This window comes from Biomphalaria glabrata, chromosome 1, assembly GCF_947242115.1.
Source record: "Biomphalaria glabrata chromosome 1, xgBioGlab47.1, whole genome shotgun sequence".
Classification (NCBI taxonomy): Eukaryota; Metazoa; Mollusca; class Gastropoda; family Planorbidae; genus Biomphalaria; species Biomphalaria glabrata.
The window spans coordinates 64,851,890-64,874,009 of NC_074711.1; the positions used below are offsets into that span (position 1 = coordinate 64,851,890).

The 22,120-nt window shown below is 33.2% G+C and overlaps 1 protein-coding gene across 1 annotated transcript in view; it reads right to left on the minus strand.

Moving 5' to 3' along the window:
* The window catches only part of LOC106078268 (dual oxidase 2-like), a 33,550-nt gene that overhangs the window by 3,653 nt on the left and 7,777 nt on the right, over positions 1-22,120 (minus strand). The window contains exons 3-30 of the mRNA XM_013239110.2: positions 20,774-20,869; positions 20,157-20,318; positions 19,131-19,315; positions 18,754-18,967; positions 18,124-18,290; positions 17,571-17,685; positions 14,299-14,395; positions 14,026-14,158; positions 13,188-13,287; positions 12,062-12,222; positions 10,832-11,016; positions 10,399-10,520; positions 9,376-9,531; positions 9,114-9,221; positions 7,500-7,738; positions 7,136-7,226; positions 6,721-6,818; positions 6,355-6,571; positions 5,627-5,720; positions 4,588-4,763; positions 3,826-3,907; positions 3,394-3,587; positions 2,477-2,621; positions 2,044-2,129; positions 1,384-1,477; positions 1,241-1,290; positions 966-1,068; positions 246-424 (exon numbers count right to left, since the gene is read on the minus strand). Of these exons, the coding sequence (XP_013094564.2) occupies positions 246-424; positions 966-1,068; positions 1,241-1,290; positions 1,384-1,477; positions 2,044-2,129; positions 2,477-2,621; positions 3,394-3,587; positions 3,826-3,907; positions 4,588-4,763; positions 5,627-5,720; positions 6,355-6,571; positions 6,721-6,818; positions 7,136-7,226; positions 7,500-7,738; positions 9,114-9,221; positions 9,376-9,531; positions 10,399-10,520; positions 10,832-11,016; positions 12,062-12,222; positions 13,188-13,287; positions 14,026-14,158; positions 14,299-14,395; positions 17,571-17,685; positions 18,124-18,290; positions 18,754-18,967; positions 19,131-19,315; positions 20,157-20,318; positions 20,774-20,869 (3,849 nt within the window). The remainder of the gene's footprint in view (positions 1-245; positions 425-965; positions 1,069-1,240; positions 1,291-1,383; positions 1,478-2,043; positions 2,130-2,476; positions 2,622-3,393; positions 3,588-3,825; positions 3,908-4,587; positions 4,764-5,626; positions 5,721-6,354; positions 6,572-6,720; positions 6,819-7,135; positions 7,227-7,499; positions 7,739-9,113; positions 9,222-9,375; positions 9,532-10,398; positions 10,521-10,831; positions 11,017-12,061; positions 12,223-13,187; positions 13,288-14,025; positions 14,159-14,298; positions 14,396-17,570; positions 17,686-18,123; positions 18,291-18,753; positions 18,968-19,130; positions 19,316-20,156; positions 20,319-20,773; positions 20,870-22,120) is intronic.

Consider the following 22,120-nt stretch of genomic DNA (forward strand, 5'->3'; position numbering starts at 1 on the left):
TAACAATATATCTTTTAAATAATTTACCTAGTATATGCCATATATCAAGTTATGAAACCTTAAACACTTGAGGGTATTTCTATCATTTTTCTAACAGTTATTGTCTTCATTTGAAACTTAAGTTTAACAGTTGTCATAATATGTTATGTTGAAAAAAAATTAACTTCCCTTTGTTCAGATCAATAAACATATCTGTGAATTAATTAATGTGACACTACTGAACAAAGCCCAGGACCAAAACTCACCAGATGGCAGCAGTGTTGCTCTATGAACAGGAAGAAGGACTTTATTTCTGCTGACAGACACAAGCTTATCCAACACAAAAAGTATCAGTGGACCCACGAAAAAATTTGGCCACAATGGGACTTGCACAAGTCTTTGATGGCCATGAAGAAACACCAGAATATATATCGGAATGTACAGGCTGAAACAACATTTATAGAGAGTCACTGAGAGGGTAATAGGAAAGGCAAAGTGTATAACATAATTTAGAGCATTCATTATATTGCTAAGTTTAAATAAAAGCAAGAATTTTGTTCAAAAGAATGAACATTATTTTATGATCTATGTTGTTCAATTTAAAGCTTGACAAAGACAGTACTTGCAGATAAAATTATAAAAAGAAAATGTCTTTGGTTCTTTGAACAATGATATCAAACACTAAAAAATGTACTGCAATGATACAAACTCTAAAATAATTAAATGAAGAGATACTTTATCATTTCTAAACAAAATGTTTAACTATGTAGGCCAACCTATAACAACGTTGCAATTAATAATAGCAATCATATACATATAGAAATCCATGATGCAATTCCTTTCTTCCTTAAAAGTTTCATATTTGAGAAAGACAAGTCTGCTTTCATGTAACAAATCAATATTTTTCAGTTACTATAAAATGTGTATGCCAGAACGATAACATTTTTTTATTACTAATAGTATTGCAGTATCAAAAAAAAACTTACTTGTGTGAAGCTCTAAAATACTTAAACACATTTCTTCTGGCAAAAGGAGTAGCAAAAACATAAAGCACCACAAGAAGTAAGACTAGAGCAACACCAGTTAGTCCTGAAAATAAACATTCAGAATTTAAAGAAAAGAAAAAAAAAGGCTTCTTTTAATATTGAATGTACCATTTGATTTGAAACTTAATAAGAAATTCAGGGGAGATTCTAAAAAAATATGTTTAAGAAAGTTGAAAAAAAATAAAATAATGTTTAACAAATTTTCAAACATTTACCAGTTATGGTTTCATAAGTCCAATATTGGAAACTGGCCAAAATATGAGAGCTGAAATTAGAGAAGTATACATGAATTGTATTCACGGAATGAACAGACAAACACTTCAAGTCTGGTGTTCTAAGAAAAGGGAAAAAAACCTACGATCTAAAGTATTCTGTGAAGTAACAATTTAAATCTGATGAAGGCTGTGTGGCTATATGGTAGAAGTTGATCAAATGTCCAATACAATGAATAACTGAAATAGAAATAAATAACAATCACAACTAAATAAATAACACTAAGTTAAGAATCAGAGGAAATCAAGAAGACCAAAGTACAAACAAGTAATCATAGGAGTTTTTGTTAAAATGTTATCAACAAGTCCAAAGAATTATAAAAAAGCCTGCTAATTTACTTTGCAGAATCAAGAATACAAATGTTACTGTAAAAAAATGAATGAAATTAATAAATGCAGTGACAGCGAGGGTAGAGTGACAGCGAGGGTAGAGTTAACTGTGTGTGACAGAATGTAAATTACCACAAGCATATGGTGTTTCTATTGGTCTATAAAAGCTTTTGAAAAACCAATTAAAGGAGATATTGAAATTGTTAAGTTCAGCTCAATATGGTTCAGCTATTGTATAGTCAGTGATTAGGTGATTTCACTGTGACAGAGTTCAGGAGTTATTTACTACAATTAATAAAATATCACACTACTTAAATTTCTCTTGTCAACTCTTTTGAGTTAGTATCAGCTTTTCATCTACAAATTGAAAAAAAGACAGGATAGCACTGTTAAAAATAATTCAATAAAAAACTTACGTGTAAATAGGATGGCCAAGAAAGCAATATACAAATGCATGTCATGAGCATTGTCAAATGGAACAAATCGATGCAAAAAAGTCTCTCTAGAAAAAAAAAGTTAAAACACTTCATAGCAATAAATAAGCCTATTATGTACAAATTTTATGCATAATTTATTGAATTTTTAATAGTATTTTAAAAAATATTCTACAATTGATAAAATCAAGTGTTTAAGATCAAAGATAAAAAATATTTCTTACAATGTTTATTTCTATATGTTTAATAGCTATCAAAGTAATTTTATCAAATTAAGTATCGCAAACAAGTAACGTTTAAAGTAGTTGTTAAGTTAGTTTCTGAAGAAGTAAATTGTATGAAATAAATTTAAATATTAAGTCAACCTTTTTCTAGGAGAAGAAAGAGCAGCCTATTTATTAAATAAGGTATTCACCTGAAAAAGGTCAAAGTGTTACGACTCATGGTCACCAGTAAGCTAGAGTAGGTAAACATTTGGGCACTTGCTGCTCCTCTAGTAACAGACACACCATAACCTGCCATACGTCTCAATCCAGCATGCTCACGCTCAAATGAATAATCTGTGGACAAGACATGAAAAATATTTTTTCAGCCAAAATTGTGGCACAAAAATAATTGTTTTTCTTACATAAACTGTTATGCTATTTTGTTAGAGTGGTATTTGGGAGAGTTTTATTGGCCATTAAATCAGAAATCAGAGAGTTTTATTTAGGGGCAAGTAACTAAAAAAAAAAAGAGTGGAGAAGAAGCCAGTCTAGAAGATGATACACAAAAAGTGAGTGGAAAGCATCAGCTTTAGGGAACAGAATGAGTTAGTGGAAGACATTCTTGTGTGGTTTAGGCATCACATGAGATTAATATGATAGAGGTGGCATGATTTACCACTAAATAAGACAATTACATTGTTACAGGTTCCAATGCATTTTCAGCGACGTGCTACAGGGAATGGAGCAGTAAAGCGCTTGGCTTCCGAACCGGGGTTCAAATCCTGGCGAAGACTGGGATTTTTATTTTCGGGATCTTCGGGCGCCTCTGAGTCCACCCAGCTCTAATGGGTACCTGACATTAGTTAGGGAAAAGTAAAGGCGATTGGTCGTTGTGCTGGCCACATGACACCCTTGTTAACCGTAGGCTACAGAAACAGATGAACTTTACATCATCTGCCCTATAGACCACAAGGTCTGAAAGGGGAACATTACTTTTTTTTTACTATAGGGAATGGTGATAAGTGGAAGAAGTGAGAAAGAAAAGAAGATGGAAAGAAGACATCAAGGATACACTATAATTGCAACACTTTTACACTATCATGCTAAAAATAAACTATGAACTCACAGTAAGCTCTTTCAATAAATATGCCCAGAGTGACCAAAGTGTAGAGAGTTAACCAGAAGATCTGTCTGTTGTGGTTGTTCACATAAAGACAAAATCTCTGGAATTGTGTTTTAGGAACTGTCTGGGGTTTGCTTGTGAAACGAACATGTTGGGATGATCTAATGTTGATCAGACTTGTAGTTTTTACAGCTCTCCTGTTGGATAATACACAAGAAAAAGAATTGTATGTTCTTTTAGATAACAAGCATTTTGACCATTGGGGTTTAATAACAATGTTTTTCTTGAAACAATTAGAAATGTTCAGCTAAATCTATATCAACTAATTCTTGAACATTGGGTTGTTTGTACAATCAAAATGTTTAGATTGTGGTTTAAGTCATTGGATAAGTTTACTACTAATTTTACAACATATTGGAATAGCCTGAAACTCACTGGTATCCATTTATAAAGGACACTGTCCTTTCTCTAATAGTTGACCTCTTATGATGTCCCAGTTTGGCTGTTTCTCCACCAACTGATTAAAAATAACAAGCATTTTTTTTTAACAAGCACATTATTAACAGTAAATACCAACAATTGAATTACACAAAACTAATGTTATCTCTTTGATCAGACAAAAAAAAACATCTTCAAAAAAGTAATTTTATTTTATAGATAAGATATTTACAAAACAATTTTCCAACTTTCTAAAACACATTAAAAAAAAAAGAGTTAAACTTTCAGAGACCTCCAGCAACTAAGAAGAGGATGGTAGAATATTACAAGACAGATCTCAAGAAAAACAAATCATGTGATCAGTAAAATTGGCTTGTTAAAGTATACCAGAAGAAAAAAAGAATTTTCTGATTGCCTTAAGCTTCTCTCTATGGGGAAGGGGGGGGGGGGGGGGGTTGCGCGCGGTGTTCGAGTGGTTAAGCGCTTGGCTTTTGAACCTGAGGTCCTGGGTTCAAATCCCGGTGAAGACTTGACTTTTGAATTTCAGGATTTTTAGGGCACCCCTAAGTCCACCCAACTCTAATGGGTACCTGTTAGTTTGGGAAAGTAAAGGCGGTTGGTCGTTGTGCTGGTCACATAACACCCTGCTAGTTAACCGTTGGCCAAAGAAACAGATGACCTTAACATCATCTGCCCCATAGATCGCAATGTCTGAAAGGGGAAACTTTACTTTACTTACTTTACTTAAGCTTCTCTTACCATCAAGATTTAAAACAGCAGACTTCCAGATAGCATCATCATCAGACAACATTATAGTTTTGAAGTCTTCAAAGGTCATATAGCCCACTTTATCTTTTCCAACTTGTTTGAAAACAGCATCCACAATAGCATCTAAGTCACTTTTCTGCTCAGCTTCATTCAGTTCCACAAGAGACCTACAGTAAATAATACTTCAGTCATACTAAGCCATGAGATGTAAAACTAAATAAATTATCATTAATCCCTTATTCATCATGATTTACTATTCAAATGTTCCTGTTCTACTATTCACATATTCATATTTTACTATTCACATACCAATAAAATGCTTCCAATCCCTGACCTTCATGTGTGGCTCATCTGGAAGAATTGTTTTAGTTAAGAAGAAGGAGCAAAGGCAAGTAACTGGCAGCTTAACCAGTAAGCTTTGGGTAGGAGGGGTTCATTAGCCTTGGCTGACTACCCACCTAGGAGAAGGAAAACTCTGAATTCAAACTTCTGCAGCCTTGCAGCTTTACCCAAGCATGGGAAAGGATTTGGGAGTCAACCCTGAGGAAAATTCAGGAGCCAATAACTCTTAGGCAGTTTGCAGCACAGTGGATGGCTGCCTGGTCGTGCGGTTTGCGCGCTGGACTGTCATTCGGATTTATCGACGGTCGAGGGTTCAAACCCTGCCCGCTCCCATCCCCCGTCGTCCTGCGGGAGGTTTGGACTAGGAAGTAAACTATCTTCAACTCTGAAGGAACATCCGAAACATGTAAAACATTTTACAAACAAAAAAACGTGTGATACACCCTGGCAGAGCCTGTGATACCACTGATCTGAAACTGTATCAGAACTTGTAATTTCTTTTGATATATCAGCTGTGTGTAGAGGGGTGAACTGGTGTGTGCGTGAATTCCAACCATAGCTAATGCCCTGGCATTCATCTTATTTCTATGACATGATTCATAGTTGCTTTGCAACTGAAGGAGGCCATACTAGTACTAGTATTCATGTACTTGTTTTACTATTCACATGTTCATGTTTTTCTACTCACATGATCATTTTCTTATAGTTTTGTTTAGTCAGTTTCCCATCTCTGCCAGTGTCAAACATTTTGAAGAACATTTTGGCTTTATCTTCAGGCTTTCCTAAAAAAAAAAAAAACAACTTTAGCATTAGGATCATTTTTCATATTGAACAATAGCCATTAAATACACATCACAAACATATTTGATCAATTTTATGTTTTTCTAGATGCAATGACAATTTTTACCAGGTTCTCACACTAAACACAATTCTGAAATGAATAAAAACAGAAAAAACCCACCGGAACAAATTCCAAATATTTTAATTTAAGAACTCCAGCAAGAATATATATGTTTGAATCACTATTTTGAATTCACATGAAATAAATTTGTTAACCCTAACTTGTATGATGAATTAAAAGAAGCAACATATGATCAATGAATCTCAACATGCTCTTTTTTAAATGATACTATTTCAAAAGTATGGTCAATTTTTCACATCTCTCGAAACAGGATGTGAGGTAACAAGTAAATGTTTCCCCATCTTAGCATTGATAGAATACAGTGAACAAAAAAAATTCTAGCTTCACTTTTTGTAAACCAGGCTCATTGCTCAATAACTCTCACTGTGGGTACTCAGCTTGTGACAATTTTTTTTTGAGCTAACTTAAAATTGAAAACTATCTAAACAAAACTAATGAAAATAAAAACTCCTCCACCAACAATAAGCAACAAGATACTGGGCAATTATTCTGACCTGTAGATAATATTCCGAAATAGGTTTTAAACTCATCAAAGGAGACAAAGCCATCACCAGAGGAGTCAACCAGTAAAAACATATTCCTCACAAACAGAGACTGAGGTTGTAATCCCAATGCTTCAGCAAACTCAGTTCTGGTGAGTCGAGTGTTCAGCACTTCATCCACTTGCTCTTGGTTCAGACCAATTTCAGTTTTCATGTCTTCACCTGAGAGCTACAGAATGCATACATAAAAAGAAACTTTATACAAAAATAATCTAGACCTAAAATATGATTTTTGTATTTTGTCTTGAGTAACCAGTACACTATATTATTCTATTGTATTTGTGTTTTGCTAAAATACTTGTATAAAAAAAAATTTACTTCAGCTAAAACACTCTTGAAAAATCTGGCTAAGACTTCTTTTCTTTGATCAATGGTCATTGCTTCTCTCCACATAACATGCTCAGAAAGACTTGGTGCTAACAAAAAAAAAAATCCCTTTTAAAACTATGACCAAGTATAAATCAATAAAAAATAAACTAATCTCTCCTGCATGAATACATTTTCTGTAAATACAATTTTCTAAAAATTAAGTTGAGGTTAATCATCACAATCACATATCTATTACTTGTTATCTACTAATTTATAATGTCGATAATGTAATAAAGAATATATAGATCTTTATTAACAATTTTCTTAAATTGTTTAGGAATACATAACCTCTTAGCCTATGACATCAAGTATGGTTTACCAGCTTTCAGAAAAAAATATGTTAAATTCTATCTAATTTTATTACCTTCATGTATTTCCCAGCCATGCTGTTGGAAAAAATTTTGAATCTTAATAAAACTGTCATCTCGCTCCTGTTTTGTAGTGAAATATAAAACCTGGAAAACGCAAACAATGCACAATATATATATATATATATATATATATATATATATATATATGTTTCTATCAAATTATATAAAAAAAAAAAATCCAACAGGACACAGAGCTAAGATTAAATAGAAGAAGGGCCTATCCTATGAGAGTAACCAATCATTTTAGTAGCAGATTATTTCAATAGTTCTACATCACATCACATATATTGTTTGGCTCAACCAGATTTAGTAGCAGAAAAAAAATTCTTATATCAGCAGCTTGTATAATGTACTGACCACATCAATTTCTCCAGGCACTGCCAACATCATCAGCCTACTCCCTTTATCAATGGACCTGGTGACTGAAGCTCTAGACTTTTGCTGGTCAGCTTTTACCCTTGGTCTAAGGTCAATCATGCGTACAACTTGACCAGAGATGTTAGAGATAAGAAGCTTCATTCTCTGACTGTCATGTTCAACTTTGACCTCTCTGCTATTCAAGCTTCCAAATGTCGTTCTGCCAACCCATTCAGTAGCTGTAAATGAATCCAATTGTTTTTTTTAATGTAAAAAGAGTTCTCTTTACATTCAAGAAATTAAGAATAAATCTAGCAAAGTGGGTTAGTGGATAAGAAGACACTGAGGTCATCAAGTGAAATTATTAATAGATGTGCCCTTTCTTGGCTGGAAGTGTGAATATCAATGGCATACATTTTATACATTGGCCTGCTTGAAAACAAAAATATATTTACTTTGAGCACTATTTGTTTTTTCCACATTATGATGAATTTATCTTCAAATATTTTCTTCAGTAGCAGAAATATTGTCTTATTTTGTGGCCATTACTCAGTCTAACCACTAACACTTTTCAACTGATGTTACTCACATGCTAAAGCTAAGAAGACAGCCAAAGGCCAAAAATGAAATTCAAACCTATCAAAAGCCAGGAAATCCATATATAAATGAAATAAATCTAATCAAATAAGTTAATATACCAATTACACAAGTATACACAATTTCACTAAGTTCTGGAAATGAATTTGAAACATATTTTGTATTAACCACTAAAAGTAAATTTGCTAAAAGGCTTTAAACTGCGTGCAAATGAAAAGATTAGACATTGTAATCAGAAAATGTAATTATAAATAATATATGTACCTAAAAAAGACAATACCCAGAATCACAGATTTAAATATGATTTTGCCTCTTTGGTCTATCACAAAATAGACAAAAAAGTACTTTTTACATTTGACACTTTAAACTGCCCACATTAGTCAAGTCTCTAAATTAATTTATTCTTTATTGTTGGACTGTACATCTTTATGTGTAGATCATCTTTTAAAACATTAGATTTCTCAATGTAAAATGTAACTTGCATAAGCTTATATTGATATGTGGTTGAAACTGATAATGGATCAATTTTTAGAATCAAGAGGTTTCTTATTGCAAATTTTGCAAAGTCAAATACTAATTACATACCAACAGGCTGGTTTGCAATAAGTTTTTTTTATTCCTAAACAATGTTATGTTACAACTTGTACAGTTTTTTGTAACAGTGTAGCGAACTTCTTTACATTTCTTTTTTGTTTTCAACTGTTAGCATCGTTTAGAGCCATGAGCCACAATGTTCATAAGAACTAACCAATACATTAGCTATGAGCATTCATAATTACATTTCAAGAGTTCACAACTATTGAATGTCTTTCAATTTAAAAGGCAATAATTGTAACAATTCTGATATAATATTGATAACCTTAGAATGGAAATGAGATCCATTAACTTACCATGAAAATGTTTTCCATTAAGTTACAATAGAAACAGTTTACACACATTTTCCCTATAAAAGGTTTCAATAAAGTAAGTATGAAAAAACAATTTACATAAATTTGCCAGGACACAATATTAACTCACCATAGAAATGGTTTGGCCCCACTGGAAGTTGTGCATTGTCTTTATTGGAGCCAGGGTATCTTGAATTTCTTCTCATTCTGGCCATAATACACATTATACCAATAGCAACTATTAAAAAAAAAAAATCAATGCAAGAAATAATTCTAAAAAAAATGATTTAGCAAAATAACAAACAAACCATGAAAGTTATAATTATTTCAACATCGTATTACTATCAACCACACAATAGTTTAAGGTTCAGTGCAGTTATCTGCACACTTACGAGGAATAGACAGAATAATGGCCAGAACTGTCAGGATAAAAGGAATCTCACTTCCACTGAAGTAATCATAGTGCATTAATGGTACACACACCTCATGTGGATCAAACGTATCTAAAAAGGGATCTGTGCATTTGCAGCTATCTTCTGTTGTGTTTCCTGTTTTATAGAGAAAAAAAACTTAAAAAGCGACCAAATCTATATAACATTAAACAATGGGCTAAAAATTGTGTGAGTATGGGATAGTGATAGTGGTGTAGTTTCTCATGGTCTGTGTTTTATGTGGGGGTTCGGTGGTTGAATAATTAAGTGGTTGGTTTCCGAACCTGAGGTCCTGGGTTCGAATCCCAGTAAGGACTGGAATTTTGAATTTCAGGATTTTTAGGGTGCTCCTTAAAGCCAGGACACCAAATAAAAAGTTGATGGGAATATATCAATAATTTTCTGTTATAGATTAAATATAATTCATTAATTAATAAGTCACTAAATCACAATATTATTATGTGAACTTACAATAGTTCACATGACATAGTTTGTGAGCAAAGCCCTTGCACTTTGTGCCAACAGCTTAGTGTGGTACCTATTCATTTTATATCAAACAATTGATATCTTGACCATCCTAGTCTTTCAAAGAAAAAAAAATACTAACACATAACCAAGCTCCAATTTTCAAACAGACTGCTTTAAATATTGTTGACAAATACATGATTAACCTTTGGAAAAGAAACAGAAGTCCATAGTAAAATCCTATAGCTATATATGATGACAATGGGCTGACAGACATCTTTGGGGCACTGGATATAAACCTATATAACTAATAAGATGTTTGTTGGAAGACATAGGGTTGTACTGCTGCAGACCAGCCTTATCAAATGAATTGTCAGGACAACATGGAGCTTTGTTTATCTTTAAAGAATCTTGATTCCAGCTAAACCAGAGTGTAAACTAATTAATGAATAATTTTACATACAATCATAATAATAATAATTAAATCTATGTGGAAGCGTTTAATAGTAGCATTATTACTGCAAGAAAAAACATTTTCGTTCCAAACTTCCACAGGAGAGTCCAACGCTGCAGTGACACTCCTAAGGACATCAAAAAATGTTGTATTACGAATTTCTTCAATTTCTTCCTTTGTAAACAGTCTGAAAAAGTGTGAACAATGAAAACACTTTACAATACTGTTGGCTTATTAAATTTATTTAAAAATAAATAGCAAAATTAGGATGGCTTAAGATGTATGTTGATATTATAAACTCTATAATCAATAAAATGTTAAACCTCTAACATGTTTAAAAGTAGTTTTAAGCTAATATCTAATCTAGATATATTTGCTTAATCTTATCTTGCTAAAAGCATTCATGCGAAAAGAAAAGTAAAAGCTTTTTTTATTGCCTAGAATTTTATGACTAATAGTTTTAATTTAGAAGTAAAATGCTACTAAAAAATAACTAACCCATTTAAAGGATTTTCAAACCAAAATCTATCACCATGTCTGATTCGCAAGAACTGATCTAAAATAATTGTTTGGAATAAGGGTCCTGGTCCATTTTCCACAGTTTCTAGGAGTCCTCCAGGAAACAGGTCTAGCCTGTCTGGAGCAGAATCATTATTGTACAGTTTCTTTAATTCATCTAATTGCTGAATTAGAAAAAAAAAATTTCTGCAATAAATATTCTAAAAAATTAGCCCATTTCTAAAACTAAAAGAACACGCACCTTCTAATTAAATATAGGTTTTAATTTTCAGAAAGGTAATCATTGCAGAATAAAAATAGGTTCATTGTCCTAACACAAGAACAGAGAGACAATTCTTTGAAACATGAGAACTGAGAAGCATAGCACTTAAAGAATGATTACTTCTGGGTGATTTTTTGGTACCTTTCTATTTACTAATTTAATATTCACAGATTAGGGGTCCAAGTCAGATTATAAGTCCAAAAAGCCACAAAACCAAAAGAAGAGTTTCTTGAGCAAATGGAAGAGTAAGACAAGCCAGATGGACTAAGTATAAGAAACAGAGTAAAAATGTTTTTATTCTGCATCAGGTCTTAAAATACTTCTGCTAGTAGATACACTCCCATTACTTGCAACACCAGAAGTAGGCAAATACAGAGTTTTCTGAGTTGAGAACAAAACAAAAATTTAAATTCCTGCTCAAGATATAGGCCTATTATTGATAACTCAAGAACATAAATTGTCACTTTTATGAATTTTCAATGGATATACGAGGACTATTTTAAAACAAAGAAAGAAATATCAAGATATCATTAATAAGCAGACAAGTAAACATTTAAAATTGATCTTCTTACTCAGGGGCTGAATAGCAAAGAAATATATAAATAAATAAATATATATTAATTTCAAAACAGATTACTTCAGTACAAAAATACTTTGGATAAGGTATCAAATATGGATGAACTAATACATGTCTTTTATATGAAAATGTTTTGTTTTTTTTAAATTATTATTCTAAGAACTTTTATTAAACATCTTTTGAATATAATGGTTGTAGTTTCAATATTCCTAAAAAGAAAGGAGGTAACTTCTTGTTGAGTGACTGGTAAAACTATTTTTCATTTCTTCCCTTACACAATATTTATTCATTTAGTCAGTTTATTTTGCTTTCTTTCCTGATTCCCTTAACATAAACACACATTTTTTTGCTTTATTCTAACTCTAATTACCTCCGGGAATCTAGAGTTGATAGCAGTCCAGTTATTCATTCTTTCCAGATCATAAGCCTTTCTGATTTCATTGTAACCTGGTAGTCCATGATCCCGACCTCTCTGGATATTTAGGGCTCCCAAATCTCTTCTTGACCAGTCAAGTGTACCAAAAACATTCTCTAATATTTACAAACAGAAAAAGTAGATATTACCATATCAGTATACTCTATAGATGAAGTACATTGGTAACATATTTTATAATAAAAATGTTTTACAATAATGTACTTGTAAAAAATTGCTTTTTTTCAAACCAAGATCAACATCTCTTGTGTCTGCACAGGGAGCTAATCCTAATTCTAAACACATATTGTATTGCATTGTGAAATAAATGTGACTTGAGTCCTAAGTCAGTAACAAAATTATTTATTTGTATATCTCTAAGTAGGAAAAGAGTGTTGAAGTATTGGATCTATTATATGTATAAATCTCTAAGAAGGAAAAAGAGTGTTGAAGTATTGGATCTATTATATTGACAAGATCATATGCAAATATTCTGACTATATTGTTGAGCATTTAAAGATCACAATAAAACAAGGAGAAGTTTATTTTGAATTGTACAAAACATTTGAAAAATGGTTTCATAGGCTTTATACAGTGTAAAAATAAAAGGATTATATTGCTACAATTCAAGCACATTTTGATACATCTATTTTCACATAAGACCTTAAAGGACATTTGATTTAATGTATTATTAAGGCCAATATAGAGAAAGATATTTGAGACCAGTGCAAAGACAAAGATTCACAATAATTCTCAAAGACTATATTATTTGCTGAAAAAAAAAAATTGCAAAGCATTGATAAAAATCCTGCTACCCTTTAGCGGTCACATTCTGTATCTTTAACATGGCATCCAAAGACTTCTGCTACTACTTATTTTGAATACCCTTTTATTAGAATTGGTTTTTATCTTATCCTAATACATATTTTTTAGCCCATGGTTTTAGGTATCCTTTTAGCATGTGGTTTTAGATAACATTTTAGCTAGCATGTAGATTTAGGTAGTGAGAGGCAAGGAAAATGAGAAATAGGGGTACAAACTAACCTACACTGATTTTGGAAATCAAGTAAATTAATTGATTTACCTCTAATGTCACTGACAATAATGTTGTCTTCATAAAGTGCTTTGGTGTACACCATTCCACGAACTATTTCATCTACTCCATCCTCTACTTCAACAGTTTCCTTTTATTGAATAAAAAAAAAATTGCATGCAGTTGAATTTTTAGCAAAACATTTATTCAATATATTTAATGTTATTCTATTTCTGTGGAGTATCTATCCTAAATGAAGGATGATCAGATGCCTTTTTTTTCTGTAATTTATAGGAGAAAAAAATCTCATTCCTTAAGTGCTTTGAAATTAGTTGAGACACATGCTAATTTTTAAAGAAGACCACACTTGGCAAGAAAGTGAAGAGCTCTCATGAAGTTGGCTGCATCCACTTTTAAGGCTTAAAGAATAGCTACCATTGATAAAGGAGCAGATGATGTAAAAAACTAAATCTGAGCCCTCATAATTGTCTGCATAAAGTGCAGCTAAATAAGTAGGATACACCTGAGTCTTCAAAATAACATCACATTCAGTAATAGCCATTAATCTGCAGGCTCAGGGATATATATATATATAATAATTTATTCTAAATGCACTTTGAGATTCACATATTTTGTATCATTTCCACAAAATATTTAGGCTCCTTTGTCAACAAGCAGGTTTAAAAAGAATTAAATTATAAACAATTACTACACTGTCAACCAGGCTAGTGATAATTATATTGAAATGAATGTCTGGGGTTGGGAAGGGCAGACATCTAATATAGATATCTCAGAAAGTAAAAAACAATATGCAGATAGCCTATAAGGAATAAAAAAAAGACAAAGACCTTTATTTATCTCAAAAGACAATACTAAAATAATGACCTACATGTGGTACCCAAAAAGCATTGCAAAGCCTGATTCCTTTGATCTTCTCCATTTTGTCACCCCCTTCTGGTTTAGATGTGAATCTAGCCTTGACATTTCTTTCTGCATCCACACATTTGTTACTTGCTATGGTTCTGTAGAAATATATATAGTTTTATATATATGTATAGATGTCTATATCTGTGTAAATATGTATATACATGTTGTATATACATGGGTTAGTGTGTTAAAAGTTATCTCCAAACCATCCCTTTTAGCTCAAGTCAAACCTTACTTTATCACAACACCTGGAGGAACCAATGTATGTCCAAATCTGAAAGCTGCAGCTTGAAATTCTGTACTTATACCTGGATGAACGTTTGGGTCGTAGCCTTGAGGATAAAAGGAATAAAACAAATATTTTTAAAAATTATGTATAGACATATAGCCTATTAAATTAAAGCAAAAAAACGATAACTGCATGATTTTAAAATTTCAGAAAGTGGCTAAATGACATTTATTGAGGGCAAAGATTTAAACACATTTTCATGCTCTTACTTATTTATTCCTTTAAAATAATGATGACGATGCAGGATTAATTCTAGCCTCATGTAGCATTTAACCCTTCTGTGTATGTGACAAGTCAAAAACTAGCTGTCAGAGTCACTCTAAATTATCACAGCATTAATTATTATTTTTCATTATTTATTTTATTTTAATTATTTCCCCATCCTACCCCTAAATTCTCCACCCGCACCACCTTTTCCGCTCCAGGCTAGACTTAGTTGACCACATTGGAGATAGATAGGCCACGTCTTTCGAGTTATTTTCCCTTGACCGGGGCAAAGATTCGCACAGACCTTGATCTTATCGACAGGATGTCTGACAGCCGCAGTGGACACCACCTTGTGTGGAATGCAAGTCACCCCTCCCCCCCCCCCCTTTCTCATATGTCTCTCTTTGATCTAGGAGACCACGAGGACAAACACGCCCACTGACCTCCCAATGTGCGAATCCCCTCTTGTCGGACTTCACCCACGTGTAAGATAATTCTAAGCCTAGGACATTTCCTGTTTCCGCCCACATTTTCCAGGCCTTTGTATATAAGGTAAATTAAATCGAGTCAGACTCTCTCTTTCTCATTCGAGCTGAGCTATTGAGTCTGGACTACATCATTTATTCTTACTCCTAGAGGAATACCTGGTGGTAAGCCGAACTTAATCACAAGTTCCATCTTAATTACTCTGTGTATATTTCCATTGGATTTTATCATGTGTAGTTTATTATTTCATTTATATTTAATTAGTGCATTGTGTATTTCTCACTGTCGTAAGTAGAAAACATGAACATGGCTAATGTATATTTTATGTATTGCATTAATCTATTAATGCTACGTTGCATCAATTGATCATTGATGCAACCATATATATATTTGTACACCTTATTTTATTTCCTTTATCTCGGTTGACAGCCTTGATAATTCTACTATCGCACTAATACTGCGCTTAGAAAGGAGATATGAGTTATCTCCCCTGTATTGAATTATCTCCCCTGTAGCCATTTCCCTCTAACGAGAGTTGCGCCTCTTGAACGGACACCCTCTCCATTCAAGCGCGCTCCATTGTTCTCGACCTACGGTCATATGTAAACAAACCGTCTTGGTCGCCGACCTCCGCCCAATTCACCCCCCCCCCTTTTTTCTTTCTCTATCCGCCTGTGTTGTTTATTTCAGATTATTATTTCCCCTTCTATGTACATTTTTATATTAGTATTTCCCCTTTTATGTACATTTATATAATGCTACTATCTGCCATCTATTTTCCAAATTCCATTTGTCATCATCTCCTCATTGTGCTCTAAAGCAGTGATGCTCAAACTACGGCCCGCGGGCCGGAGTGGTTCCATCCGGCCCGCCGCAACGTGTAGAAATCTACCTTCCAAACAAAAAAAAAAAGTTGAAAAAATGTATCTTTGCCTACGCTTGGGCTCTCACTTTTTCTCTGATGGATTGGTATCATGATATTTAACATTTGTGTGTTAATTAACATGATAATAAGCCAATATATTTATTTTATGAAGAAAGTGTGGTTGATAAAACAACAACATAAAAAAGGCATTATAAAATTAATATGGTGGCATTCTTGGTTTGAGCCGCGAATAAAAAATTGTTAAACTTTGCTTAGATATTGGGGGATCCATGGAAATATTTATCAAAAAGAGACCACAAAATGAGTCGGTGTTGCTCACATTTAAGTAGAGAGATAATGATTGCGTCTGAGGCGTAACAAAATTATAATTGTCAAATAACCTATTAAATAAGTATCAAAACCATAGGTTTCTACCAAAATAGTTTCAGAACAATTTCATTTCATTTTATAACTTTTCGTTCATGTGGCCCGCGAGACGAGTGTAGGAAATTATAACGGCCCCCGGGCCGAATTAGGTTGGGCATCACTGCTCTAAAGCAATTTCACCAATCTGACGAATGCACCTCAGTCGAGGGCATCGATAAGATGTATGAGAGACATGTCCTAACTTGTCTTTATTTATCCGCATCCTCCCTCAGGTGTCTGCCTATTGCCTATTTACCTGCCTATTTATTTTTTGGATCAACGATCTATTTACCTGCATCTGTGCTTAGTGCTATTCAGCGCTGCACTTGCCTACTGAGATCTACCCAACTCTACCACTTGGCGCTATCGGCATTGCCCGCCTATTCGACAGCCCACCTGTCAAGCTATTAGGTGCGACGTCCCTATAGATTCAGATCTGTGTGAGACGTCATAGCTACGCCAACCCTCTGCAACTCACTGGACATATCCTGTCAACTACGCTGCCCACGGCAGATCAGCTCTGCCCGCAGTATCCTTGTGCCCACGGTAGCCGGCCACCCGCCCTTCTGTGCCCACCACAGATATTAGATTTTGGGGATTAAGACTCCACAAGAACTATATCACCGGCGTCCCTCTATCCGATAGAGCGCCACCTCCAGCTGCAGAACCTCAAGCCAGGACACAGCCAGCTGCAACATCAACAGGACAACCAGCTAAGTCAGAGGACAAAGTGACATACTCTCTTATTAAATGCAAGAGTGATGATTAAAGCTAGTATTATTTAGAGATAGAAGCAAACCCTCCCCCTTTTTATTCTTATATGTATATTTATGTAAATAAATATTCTTCATTTTTAACTTTTGTATCTATCTTTCATTGCTTTGTCTCGTTGCGTGTCTGCTCCCGATTCATATGCTGATAGGTTGGTGTGTGATAGCTTTAAAAATAATCATCCCCTAGACATTAAATGCGCCAAACACACGTCACATTTCCCCACCTGTCACAGTGTACAGCAGTTGTAGAGTTAAATGGTTATACAATAAGTTCTAGGTTTACCCACATGTGCATGTTTATGGTTATATTCATTGGTTAAATAAGTAACAACAATAAAGTCTACATTTTGCTTTGTGGCTTTTTAATTGTAATTCTAACTAGCATCATTTATGTTTTCCTAAACTATAGATGTGTAGCTGTTAATGATAGTAATTAGTTATACAATTCTAACGATAATTACCTTTGTATTTGTTTTTAACACCACCTTCATATGGGTAGTCCCGGACAAGAGGGAAGATGGTTCCATTTTCATCGATTTGAAGCCATGTTGGCAGCCAGTCATACATGACGATTTTCTGTGAATGTTCATTGGGTCAAGTTATGTATAACATAACATTAAACTATATGTTTAGCAGATCTAAGCAAGTTTGTAAGGGGCTATAGGCTTCCGAATTGAGGGATCATAAGTTTGAACCCTGGTAAAGATGATTTTCAGCTTTGGGACTTTTAGAACACCCATAGATCCACCCAACTCTAATGGGTACTTGACATACATAGGCCAAGTAAAAGTTAAAGTTAGTTGGTTGTTGTGCTGTTCACATCACATTTATATTAACCATCAGCCATAGAAACAGATGATCTTTACATTATCTGCCTCCATAGATTGCAAAGTATAAATGGGGTACCTTTTATGCAAGTTTGTAGTAGGTTCTGTTTCTTTTAAACCTAAAAATGAGCTAAAAAATATATTACTGATAGAGGAAGGAGGAACCATATTAGTGACTGATCGTTACCTGATATTGTGCTATGGTTCTTTTTCGAGCTGCATTAAAGAGCTTCTCATCGTCATAATCTGGATGCTTTTTCTTGATTTGTGTGGCCTGATAATTATGATATCTGAACCAGACCACAGCCAAAGTGTTTAGAAAAGGATTTTCATGAGTCCTTGGGTTACCCAATCCTGTAGGTTAAAGAGAAATAGTGTTATTTAATAAGCCCATCATAATGAACATTTGTTTAGGATACTGTTATGAATGAAAATACTAAAGTATCAAACCCCATACTAGACTACTTCTGTATAGAATAGACTCTTAAAGAAATTATTAAGATAAAAGTAAAATATTACCCAAAGTGAAATAGGGAAACAGAATTTTAATTGTTAGCAAATACAATTATTTTCTTTAAATTTCCTTCTTTTTATAATATAAAGTAGTTTTAATAGTTTGAAAAAAAAAACAACTCATTACATCTTAAAAGGGATTGTGTTATACAGTCACTTTAGAATTAGATAAATTTTGTTCCCATGATTACCCTATAAAGATCCTGGATTATCCAATAGGTTCTCCAAATGCTAGCATAGGTTCTTGATTTAATAACTTCATTTATTTAATTCTTCATTAATAAAATGTGTTCACTTGACTTACGCCTAAAACGTCGAACTGGCCTAAAGGCATGGTCCCTGGGAGATGGAGGATTAGCATAGGGTAAGTCAATGGTATTCTCTATGGGTAAACTTTTCTTAATGTCCTCATTATCCGCAGCCAATTTTCCATCTTTAAAAGACCTGAGAGTATCCTCCCAGGCTTTACCAGCACCATAGAATAGGTTTCCATCAATGTAAGGTGTGATTTCATTTAACTGTGTTATGGAAAGAATACACAAAGATGAGAATAAATTTAATAATAACATACAAGTATAATTATGTATAATAATTTACTCTTTTTTTTTTCTAGTTTTAGTGTGTTGTTTAGCTGGATGTTAAAATGAGTGCAATCTAGCCTATCTTAAACCTATTTCATACCTGCTGCCTAGGGTTGTTGGATGAGAAACCAGTCCTCTGGTCATATCTAGTTCTTAAAAAGGGCATCTCCAAGTCTTTAATCTTATTGGGGTTGTACTTATGATCCACAGGCACTGGGATGTTCATATATTCTATAGGGCATCCAGATCGTTGGGCATCCAAAATTTCTTCAACTAATTGTTGACCTATTGAACATCATAATAGCTATACAATATTTGACTAAGAAAATAAAAATTTACACATTTTCTCAAAGATAATAAAGATATATTGTTGTTATTTTTCAATATTTTTTTTAAATAGAAGAGATATAATCAGATTAAATGCAATTAGTATTATTGATTAGATTTTAAAACCTTTAATTCTGCATATGGAAATGTTTGGCTGTTTTTTTAACATATCATCAAAATGAAAGTAAATAACAGACGGTTCACATTTGAAGGATCATATTCATTACAATTTATTTGATCATTATGAAATATGCTTTCATGAATCTAATTGATTAGGAAACAGTGAACAAATCAATTTTTAAAAGTAGACAGTTTGAAATATTGTGGTACAATGTTAATGACCTCAGAGTAATGAATAAATCAATAAAATTTCAAATTGTCATTTAAATTATATTATTGCAAGTTAATTATTTAAGTAATTAAGTGTAAATATATCATGCTATTTCCCCCAATAGCAGACATACACACATTTATGATACATACACATAATTAAACATGTTCTATTGAGTGAAATTAAGTGGGCTGAAAAAAGCAAGATTCAACCAGAATCAACCAACGTATCATACAGTTCAAGCAAAAAAATAGGTCTAATTCAACATATTGGATCAGGTAGTAATTTAATAAGTGTCCTGTGTTTTTTTTTCTAGAATTAAGATAATAATAAAAAGAAATTCTTATAGCTGAGATTTAATTAAATTATTTTTTTTTTATTAATCCAGGATATGAATGCAAGCAAATAAATTGACTACACCGAGCACTATGTCATACTGGTATATTTTAGATATGATATTTAATTTACCAAAGAATACCAACAGAGCACTCCTGTTTCTGACAGAGACCAAGTTGTTTTCCCCACTGAAAGATATTCTACTTATGTCTAGTGGATTGGGCCGATCTTGCCCTGATGGTTCATAAACACCATCACTGTAGTTGACAGGACTCCGTCTTAAGAGATGTCCATCTGAAAATAATTGGACAATTACTTATGCAAAAAGAAAAATAAGTTAAATGTGGAATTTCTCAAAAAATAAACAATAGATTTTCACAATCTTAAGAATGGTGAAAATAATTAAATTTAAAGTATGAAATTTTGTTTTGCCAAAACTGTTTGAAAAAAACAACTTTAAAAACTTTTATAAATGAAATTAAACTCAAATTAAATAAGGAAAAAGTAAAGTAAAAAAAATGTATTTAATATTGTTAAGTGCATACATGATAAGATAATAATAAAAGACTAATATTCAGCTTTATAACAGGACATATGGAAGTAAAGTGTTCTGTTGGTTTGTATTTGTCTTTGGGGCAGATGATGCAAAGAATGATAAAACAGAAAACAGTTTACATGTTATTAGTTAGAAAGAATAGATTATTATTTGTCTAAGAATTCAAGTTTTGATATTAAATAATTAAGCTCACCAATGGCTCCCCAGTCTGGGTGTACGAGATTGTTGTACCAGCCATCAATAGGATGTCTCTCCAGCTCTTCATTGTTGCACTGATGGGCCAACAGAGCTGTAAAAAAAAAAAAGAAAAAGTGAATGTTTTTTTTATTATTATTATAGCTTTTATATAGCGCTACTTTCATGCTTATAGCATGCTCAGAGCGCTTTGGTCCTATCTCATTTGTGGACAAGTGGGGGGGAGGGGGTATCTATGAATTGGTTTTCCGTGCTGCCTTTAGGCCTTCAGTAAACGCAACTCTGCCAGAGTCTGGTGTCGAACCTCGAGCCTCCTTCTAGGTAGCCAAGAAAAGCCAAGTTCAAGCACACTTATCCTCTCGACCACGCTTCCAACTTTTTTGTAAAAGGTTAATTTAAATAAAGTGGGTCTGGGACATGATTGTATTAATTACATCATCATGTATAGACACTACATAGATCAAAACATAAATAACAATAAAATTTCAAAGTAATCCTCAGTAGTTTTCTTTCCACCAAGAAAAATGCCAGTTATAAAGAGGATAAAAAAAACAACTTAAAACAAATAAAAACTACTTATTTTATTTATGGTAAACCAGTTTCACAGACTAAAAACTCAAAATATCTATAAATAATATTAAATGAAAAGTTATGAAATCCCCATTTTGAATTACAAATCTATGTGTAAGAGATTGAATGTCAAATAACTGTAGTTTGCTTTAGTATTTTAGAAATGGGGAATGGGATTGGGGGGGGGGGGGGGGTAAACAAATAATCTCAATCGGCAACACTCATGGAGCTTTATGATTGTATCTTAACAGCTTTACTTTTGATTGCAAGTTTGGGTGAAACTTTAAAACTCCACTTGGCTATCCTCATGGAAGTTGTAGAATGTAGTTTTTCTTTAGTTTCTTTATTTGGAGGGGTTTTAACCCCAAAACACTCTTTGCTATGCTCAAGGAATATAGTGGCTGTAGCTTTGCTTTTTTTTTTATTTTAAGTGGGATTTGAACATCTATACCACCCTGAGCTAAGAGTATGGAATTTTGGGTGACCAATTTTTTATTGGAAAAAAACAACAAAGGGAGTTAAAACTCAAACCTCCTTTTAGCAACTCTGATGTAATTTAGTGAATATAGCATTGCAAACAGGAATGGATGAGCCTGCCATTGAGAGATTCTGCCCAAGGCAAAAGACTGAAAGGAATGGAGAAGGACGGTCAACAGATTTTGTTTGGTGCCTGAATTTTTTGACAGACTAAGGGACAAATGAAGGAAGCTTTTCTTTTGGAATGGGAGGTTTAACTTCAAAATCCCTCAAAGTGTTAGAGGGGAGTTTGAAACTT